The sequence below is a fragment of the Dendrobium catenatum genome, unplaced genomic scaffold (assembly GCF_001605985.2).
Source record: "Dendrobium catenatum unplaced genomic scaffold, ASM160598v2 fragScaff_scaffold_1117, whole genome shotgun sequence".
Lineage (NCBI taxonomy): Eukaryota > Viridiplantae > Streptophyta > Magnoliopsida > Asparagales > Orchidaceae > Dendrobium > Dendrobium catenatum.
In genome coordinates, this window is record NW_021319579.1 from 2,130,847 (window position 1) to 2,140,567 (window position 9,721).

The 9,721-nt window shown below is 40.6% G+C and overlaps 1 protein-coding gene across 1 annotated transcript in view; it reads right to left on the reverse strand.

The window, feature by feature from the left end:
- LOC110103270 (nucleoside diphosphate kinase 3-like) overlaps positions 1-9,721 on the reverse strand; it is a 36,001-nt gene that overhangs the window by 12,325 nt on the left and 13,955 nt on the right. The window contains exon 2 of the mRNA XM_020831913.2: positions 5,028-5,165. Coding sequence (XP_020687572.1) covers positions 5,028-5,165 — 138 coding nt within the window. The remainder of the gene's footprint in view (positions 1-5,027; positions 5,166-9,721) is intronic.

The window sequence follows — 9,721 nt, forward strand, 5'->3', positions numbered from 1 at the left end:
CCCGACAGAGTTGACAAGGTTCGATCCATAAGGAGAAATGGCTCCGAACACCCCGATGATGGCCGTGTTGAATTCAGATCTCAACCGGAGGGGTTTCCAAACCTTTCAAATGTCTCCCAAATATCCAAAGTTCATAGCTCCACCCAAAATACCCATAAAAATCCAAAAATCTAAACTCCACAAAAATCTCAAAATCCCCAAAATCCCAAAAATATTTAAAAAATGAAATAAATCCATCAACGCGCTTAAAGCAAAATCCATCCGCCCTCCGCAACAGTTTGTCGAGGCGGACAAATTCAAATAAACTCTAGCTCACAAAGAGCCAAATGCTTAGTCGAAAATATCACTAGGATCCATTCTCAAACAATCTTTTGCCAGTAAGGACGTGGTACGTGTCCTCTAACCGGCAGTTTTGCCGCCAAATGGCACTGCAGGTAAATGGTTATGACCCGGGGCCCTCTGAACCGAGTGGTTTTGCCGCCAAATGGCACCACAGATAGCGGTTATGGCCAGAGCCAATACGCTCCTTATTGGCATCAAATCCTTGAGATATGAATCAATAGGATATGATCGATAGGGCACAAAGCCCTCTGTAAGCTAAGGTGGATTCAAATTTGTCCCCTTAAGCAAACATCCAACCCAGGTCTACAAGGTCCCCTTGGACGAAGCAACCCATGGCTGCCGACAAGGATCCTTCTGTCAGGTTGGGTCGACTACGTCCTCTGACTAAGTAGACCAGGGACCACGATGGCCCGGGACGACGGAACCATGGGATCTTGATCGGGCCCATCATCCATTCCCCCACCATCCGCTTTAAGTGAAAGATGGTGCAATTCCTATTTTAAATATTAAATCTTTCAATCCAAAATCCAAAAACCCAACTCTTCAATTTCCAAATCCAATTTCTACCAATATCCTAAACCCATGCTGCTACTATATGCCAGATACACGTATTTATATACGAATCTGATTAACGACTAGCCTTAATCGAAAGTTCTCTCTCGTGATCGAAAGGGGTAATTAACTATAGGGGCTTGCGCCTATAGGAAACCAGAACTCAGATCATAAAGTCCTCATAAAATGAGGGCGAAATCTCTGGGTAGTGTCTTATCTACAAACCCATCTGCCTTCCAAAATTTACCCCGGAACTTAGTTCGTTAAAACTCCCTCGCCGAATAAGAAAAGCGAGTGGAGGCCGAGGCCGAATTTTCGGAGCCCACATGAGGATACAACCAAAGGTCGTTGAAATAGGAGGTGGAGTCGGTCTCATTGACGTAATTGGAGGCAAATGACGAATCAACCAATAGTGCAAGTGTTTTATAAGATGGGTGGTAGGAGGTGAGCATGAGCAATAAGGTGGGAAGAGATCGAGATCGACCCATGGTAGAAGGGGGTTGCGATCAGGATTGGCAAGTACGTGATGAGATCATGTGCCAGACAAGGGTGACAGCACAAGCGGAGATTATGAGGCGATGATTTCAAGCATTTGGCGCAAAAAGTAAGCTCAAATGCTTGGGAAAATAAAGGGTATTCAAAGCAAAGGATTCAAAAGTAGTTAAGGATACTAATCCCACTTTGATATCATTATGAGAGGGAGAGCATTATTGTATTTTATTCAATTAATAACACCCATAAATAGTAGATAGATGAATAATGTTCCAAAGAGTCACTAACTAAAGTAATTAACACTAATCATGTATGATATGATTTCCTAAAATATCGTCTACTACGTTAACAGAAGCATTTCATTGGGTATGTTATAAGCAATTATGGTGTTAGCAACATGATGGAGCAGTGGTAAGCAAGCACCAAAGTGGCAGGCTTACAAAGATTTAATGGCTACTCTACTTAATTACAGTTTAACAAACTTTTCCATCAAGCCAGATCATGAAGAGCTTCATATTAATTAATGTCCAAATGAAAATATTATTTTTTGAGATGACTTGAGTTTATATTAAATTTCATGATGAAATTGTACGTTACATCTAATAAAAAGTATGATTTTAGCTTATACATTGTGAAATGCTAAAATCTTATTTCAGTCAAATTAACGGTTCAATAATCTGCATACAAATAAATTCCAATTTACCTCAGGCATCTGAGTTTTGCAACTAATTTCATGTCTTCTGTTGCGTCCTGGAGTATTCGCGGCGATAGAGAAATATATAGTTTATCGTCTTAGCATTGTACGAAGATCCAGCACACAATCAGATAAGAGAGAGGGTGTAGCATTCATAAGAGACACCAGCGTTTTTACGTGGAAACCCATGAAAAAAGGGGAAAAAACCATGGGGCCGAGTTTGAAAGAATCCACTAGTATTTGAAGTCGATTACAAATGAGGCCCTTCTTAGGGAGAAGGCCTTGGCTTGATGGTACAAATGTACATCATATAGAGCGCATTACATGTTCGGAGTTACAATAATCAACATAGAAATGTTTGTTTAGTTGGAAGGACCATAGTTGGCATGAGACAGGGGTCCGAAAAACTGTAGTAGGCAAAAAACCGGGGTCAGAAAGACTGTTGTCTATTGATGGAGGTCGGAAGGACCATAGTCGGTAGGAGACATGGGTCTGAAAGACCATAGTTGGCAGGAGACCAGGGTCCGAAAGACCATTGCCTGAAGATGGAGGTTAGAATGACCATAGTAGGCGACGGAGGTCGAAGGACCGTAGTCGACAGGAGACTAGGGTCTGAAAGACAGTTGTCTGGTGATGGAGATCAGAATGATCATAGTAGGCGATGAAGGTCGGAAGGACCATAGTCGGTAGGAGACTGGGGTCTGAAAGACCATAGTTGATAGGATATCAGGTCTGAAAGACCATTGTATAGTGATGGAGCTCGGAATAACCATAGTAGGCGACGGAGGTCGTAAGTACTGTAGTCGGTAGGAGACAAGGGTCTAAAAGACCGTAGTAGAAGGACGGTATCCGAGAGAACTCTAGGCATCAGGTGCTGGCTCGACAGAAGTCCGGGCCTCAGGTGATGGTCCAGCAGAAGTCTAGGCCTCAGGTGGTGGTCCGGCATAAGTTTGGCCGTCAAGTGGTGATCTGGCAGAAGTCCGAGCCTCAGGTAGTGGTCCGGGGGAGCAGCGACATCAGGTGGTGGTCCGGTGGAGGTGAAGGCCTCAAATGGTGGTCCAGCAGAGCTCAGAGCCTCAGGTAGTGGTCTGGCGGAGCAACGACGTCAGGTGATAGTCCGGCGGAGCTCAGGGCCTCAGATGGTGGTCCGGCCGAGAAACGATGTCAGACGGTGGTCCGGCGGAGCTGAGGGCCTCAGGTGGTGGTTTCAGCAATCTTGGGCTCGTTGGATTCGTCTCGTCGAGCCGCTCGATTCGACTATAAGCACGTCATGTTTGGAAATTGTTTGGTAACCCAAATTGTGGTTCGAACCCTCCAACGGTGCTTCAGTCCATTATTTGGACTCATTTGGGCTCGGATTGAGTCGAGTTTGGTGTAGTTGGGTTCATATTTTCGAGACGTTCAGTTTGACTATAAGTTTGCTGAAATCAGAGTTCGGATGGTCCCAATTTTAATTTCGGAAGCTTCCAACTTGGTTTTGCATTGAGATTCGTGCATGATCAAGATAATTTTTTCATGACGTATCAACTTCCATAACTAAAATTCTATTAGACTAGTCCAACGAACTGGTCCAGCCGGTCCACACGGGACCGGCTCAGGCGGACAGAGGCGGATCTCGCGGACATAGGCGGAAGAGTTCCGCCTCCCTGTATGCACCGACCGAACTGCTTCAGCCAATATAGTATTTTAGGAAGGATTTTTCAAGGAGTTAGGAGGGAAATTTGAATGTAGGGACTGTTTAGAGATTTCCTTTTGGATTGTATTCATTAAATAATTTATTTTTCTAGGGTTAGGACATCTGGAATTTGGCTGAAATTTGAGATCTTGTAGTTTCTTAGGGCTCTAGCAGCGTCTAAAGATTTGGGAGAGAAAGATCCTCCTCTTAAATAGAGGATCAATTGCATATTGGAATTTTTCGTCCATATCTTTGATTATTGCAATAAAAACTACTATTTTTCTGATTTTCATTTTGTTCGGAAGAGTTTTTCTTGCTATTTTTCCAAAATTGATAGGAATTACTTTAAAACATCAAGTGTTTCCTATCAAATTCACAATCATAAATAAAGTTCATGAATATCAGAAGGTATATCCACAATAAAGCTATGAAATTTCTCCTCACTAAGAGTTGATTAGCTGAATAGGCAGGATTTTTCACTTACCGTACCATAAGTATATTTTACATGCAACGATAAAAACTAAGGCATAAAAAAGTAAAATCAGAAGCACGATTAACCAGTTAATAGAGCATTAACACTAATATTATTAATAAAAAAAATAAATGAAAAAACTACGAACTTCAGGAGAACAAAAACAGATAAAATAAAAGCAATTTAAAAGTCATGATTAGATCAATAGTTTTTATCAATAGAGAAAAATAAATAAATAAAAATGTTAGTGGTTCGATATTTGTTGGATTTAGTGGATAAAACATGCTTGGACTTGGAATCAGTCAAGGCATATCCTCAAGCTTAGAAAACAGTCCACGCCTGTTCTACCACTCCCAATACAAAAGAATGAAAGTTTTTTGAACGGGTTGTTCAAGCCAGAATGAACCCGACAAAGGTATTACTATAGTACTCAGTTCACCTCTGAAAAACTTTGAATTAAGTGAAGATAAAATAATTAAAATATAATGGCATACACAAACAATCTCCGATCAATGAAAAAACTAAAGTCAAATCATCCAAACACAATTCATCTGAAACAATGGAAAAGGAATAGACAAAGATCAGAATCTAAAATTTTTCTCATTGAAGTTAAAATTGAAAAATGTTCCTTTTATAAGAAATTCAAAGAGGAAAAATTACATACGATGATTGATAAATTTGTGGAAAAGATTGTGTTGATTCCATTGAGATAATGGTATAAGAGAAATTGACTTGTTTAGAAGTGTATTTTATTTACAAAAGAGAAGGTTGTTGAAAGATTTAAAATTTCAACTACACACCTGCAGCTGGAAGAGCCAGAGCAGCAGGTAACCATCCACCATATGTACTCTTGTAACTGGCACCCACATAAAGGGAGGACAAAGTAGAATACCTTCCTCTTGATTTGTTTACTGTAGTTGCTGCAATAGCTCGTCCCTCTAATCCACCCAAGGAAAGAATATATATAAAATTAAGATATAATGGAGCAAACAATAATAATTTTCAGTTTGTGTCTCCAACAGAAAATGAATGAGCGGAGAAAATGCACATCATTTAAAAAGCATGAAGGTATTTACAGTAAACAATGGCAAAAGATCTATCAGCTATAGGCCTCATTTGGTAATGCCTTTCAGCTGCCTTTTTAAAAACATAACATATAGCAAGTAAAATAACTATATAGCAATATATTTACAAGGCCGTTTGTCTATCTTTATGAAAAGAGAGCTAAATTTCATTCTTATCAAACAATACATCACAGGAAATTCACAAAGTACAATTGCGACAACACAACATTGACCAAAACCCAGAACTCAAAGTGGTAAGCTATATGCTTGAATGTTTTCAAAGCGAGTGAAAGAAATTTATGTGATGGTTCATCAAAATCAGATTCCATATCTATAGAGTGATAAAAACATCAAGTAATAGTTCAATAAATTCAGCTTCCAAGACAATTTTAAAAAAGAACAGCATAAAGAATGTGCATCCCTACTTCAAAAGAAAATAACCAGCAAAAAAAGTAGCTTAGGTAGAGAAAGAAAATGTGTGGCATATATTCTGTTAGATCGGTATGGACCGGCTCACGTGTAACAGAGGCAGAAGTGTTCTGCCTCTCCTGTATGCACCAATCGCACCGCGTACACGCCAATCACACCGCCCAGGCCAGGAGAGCAATTTAGGAAGGATTTTTGAAGGAGTTAGGAGGGAAATTTGAATGTAGGACTGTTTATGGATTTCCTTTTGGATTGTACGCATTAAATAGTTTGTTTTCCTAGGGTTAGGGCATATGGAATTTGACTGAAATTTGAGATCTCTTAGGTTTAGGTTTCCTTTGGGCTCTAGCGGCGTCTAGAGAATTGAGAGCGATCAATCCTCCTCTCGAATTGAGGATCACTTGTATCTTGTTTGTTTTTCTTCCGTTAGTTGATTTTTATCAATAAAGTTGGCTGTTTTTCTTTGATTTTTCCTCTGCTTGTAGATTATTCTCATTGATTTTGTCAAGATCTTTAGGTTTCACATGAGATCTTCAAGTGTTTCCTATCAAATTGGTATCGGAGCAATTCCTAGACCCTTGTGGGCTATTTTTTCTGGAATTTCAGCAGGGGATCCTTGTCCGGTGGAGGAAATTCTAGCTGATTTTTGGATCAAAATTCAGAAATTTTGATGGCGGCCAAGAAGGTAGATGCGTTAGAATAATGTTTTGAAGGAGAGATGAGCCAAATAAAAATCACGGTGGATGATCGAATTTCATCCGTGGAAGACATGGTTTCATCCTTGGAAGACAGTTTCTGATCTTCATTTTATGGTGAAGAAGTTATTGGCAAATCAAATCCAAACGATGGCATCGGAGGCGAAGGGACCAATGGAAAGAACTACAAATTCTGATTTTTGTAGGAGGGAAAACGATACAGAAATTATTGAGGAGAAAGGGGATGGTATGTAGAGAAACGTGGAAATAGGGAACAAAGAGTAAGGGGTGCTGGTTGGGAGATATAGGAGGGAATTAATGGTAGGAGGGGTGCTGATTTTGGAGAAAAGAGGGAAGAAACTAAAGAGGAGTTTGAAGATGAACATGTAAGGAAAGATCCGGAGATGTGGGGAGAGAAAAGCACTTGGGAGAGGGGAAAGTATAGAGGAACATGGGGAAACGGGGGAGAGCCAAAGGTAAGGAAGCTGAGAATGTCAATTTTTGAAGGGGAGGACGCTTATGGATGGATTTATAAGGTGGAGAGATACTTCGCTGTCAATGGGGTGACAAATGAGGAGAAACTGACAGCAACAGACTTATGTTTGGAGGGGAAGGCATTGTCGTGGTTCCAGTGTAGGGACCAAAGGAGATCTATACGGAGATCGAGAGCATTCAAGGACTGCTTATTAGAATGTTTCCAAACCAACAGGGAAGTGGACTTCTATGAACAATTTTTTGCACTGGTGTAGGATGGATCAGTGGCAGACTATTGTGAACGGTTCGAGCACCTAGCAAGTCGAGTGGAGCGATTATCAGAGACTGCATTGGAGAGAAACTTCATGAAGGGGCTCAAGGCAAATTTCAGAGCGGCTGTGAAATTCATGATGCCTCGTGACTTGGGAGAGGCCATTAAGTTGGCACAACTGGTAGAAAATTAAAAAAAATCAAGAGAGGGGAGCAAGGAGCAGTATTTCAGGAGGCTCTTACATAATGACAACCACTCTTTTAGCATCCAAGGGGTATGTATCAGACAACATTCATGAGACTCCCAAGTAGAATCCAGTAGGAGGAGGAAGTGGGGGGAACGTCAAAAGACTGACGAAGAGGGAGATGCAGGAGAAGATGGCGAAGGGACTATGCTTCATATGTGATGAGAAGTATACTCCAGGGCACAAGTGTAGGGATCAAACTCTTCAGATTCTCACCATCTGTGATGACGAGGAACCTGAGGAGGGAGGTGAGAGTATGTGTGTGTGTGTGTGTGTGTGAGAGAGAGAGAGAGGTGGAGGGCAAGCTGCATCTGGACGTGATGGAGGTCTCCCTAAATTCAGTGTTGGGATTCACACCGAATCATACCATGAAGGTGAAAGAGGAAATAGCAGACATAAAGATGGTGGTATTGATTGACAGTGAGGCTACTCATTATTTTATCTCCAACCAGGTCGTGAACCAAACAAGGGGTGAAATTGGTGGATACAGGATGTTATGGAGTGATGATGGGTATAGGGAAGGTGGGGACGGATCAAGGGATATGTAGGGGAGTAGTGTTGACCATGCAAGGGGTTCATGTAAGGGGTGATTTTCTCCCATTAGAGTTAGGGAGCACTGATGTCATCCGGGGGATGAAGTGGCTACAGACCTTGGGGGACACTAAGATCAACTAACGATGGAGCTGATGGTGGAAGGGAGAAGGGTAGTGATCAGGTGAGATGCAGGGATCACTAAAGCTAAGATATCACTTAAAACCAAGGTGATGAGCATACAGGAGGTGGGGGGAGGTTATCTGATGAAACTACATAGGTTGGAGGGGATTAGATTGGAGGAGGGCGGGAACATTCCTCTTTTAGTACAGCCATTGATTCAGTAGTTCAGTGAGATTTTTCAACCGCCTCAAGGGTTGCCATGGGGGAAGGTTAAGGAGATGCTAGAAGCAAGGATCATTCAACCTAGTGTCAGTCCATTTTTCAGCCCAGTGGCGTTAGTCAAGTGCTTCAACAACATTTTTGTTTGTTCCACCTTGAGGACAAGGTGACAATTTGGGAGAAAAGTATTGTTAGACCGGTAGTGGATCGGTCCAGATGAACCGACTCATACGTAATAGAGGCAAAAGTGTTCTTCCTCTCCTGTACGCGCCGATCGCACCGCCCAGGCTAGGAGAGTAGTTAGGAAAGATTTTTGAGAAAATTAGGAGGGAAATTTGAATGTAGAGATTGTTTAGGGATTTCCTTTTGGGTTTTATTCATTAAATAGTTTGTTTTCCTAGGATTAGGGCATCTGGAATTTGGCTGAAATTTTAGATCTCTTAGGTTTAGGTTTCCTCCGAGCTCTAGTGGCATCTATAGAATAGGGAGAGATCAATCCTCCTCTCGAATTGAGAATCACTTGTATCTTGTTTCTTTTTCTTCCATTAGTTGATTTTTATCAATAAAGTGAGCTGTTTTTTTTTTCCTCTATTGTCGAGTATTCTCGTTGATTTTGTCAAGATCTGTAGGTTTCACTTGAGATCTTCAAGTGTTTCCTATCATATTCTTGCTCTCTAATCTTAGGAATATTGAAGAGAGATGTAAAGAATAACCAATTCCTTGATCACAAATCCTCTATTCAGGGTAACATGAAGAAACTATTAATGAAATTATCATAAAAATTCATTCCAATATCTTTAGAGATTTTAAGAATTATAAGCCAACTCAAGCTTATTATTAACTAGGTATTTACTGATATAAAACCAAAACTGAAAAGCGGCCCTCCAAAACATAGCGATGAAAGCACCACAAGAATTAAAATGATGGTTATACTTTCTCATGAAGTAAGAATAAAATAATAGTTTTTAATCCTTGCTCAGAAATCCTTAGCGGCATTGCAGAAAGATCAAACAAACGATTGAATCCCTCACTATTCAGCTATAAGTTTAGATTCATCCTAGCAATTAATGAAACCAAGAAGAAAGCAAAGTCACCAACTGTTAATTAAATTGAATCAAATATTAGAAGTTTTTTTTTTTTAATAATTTGCACTAGCAATTTTTTTACTTCTAAATACCTGCTTTTATTGCTAACAAAGTTTGGTTTCTTGTGTAGCCTTATATGTATCTTTACTTGTAGCCTTTTCTCTTTGCTTGCTTTAAAATAACAGGTGAGACAAAAGCAAGAGAAGGGAGAGTGATCCAAAGGCTAGGCATCAAGCGTTAGAAAGGAGGCCAAACCCAAAAGCAGGAGTTGGTGAAATCGAGAGGTTTCAAACCTCATCATCTGTGATCATCGGTGAAATCCAGGAGGAAGATGTTAGACCGGTCCAGTGGACCGGTCCAGC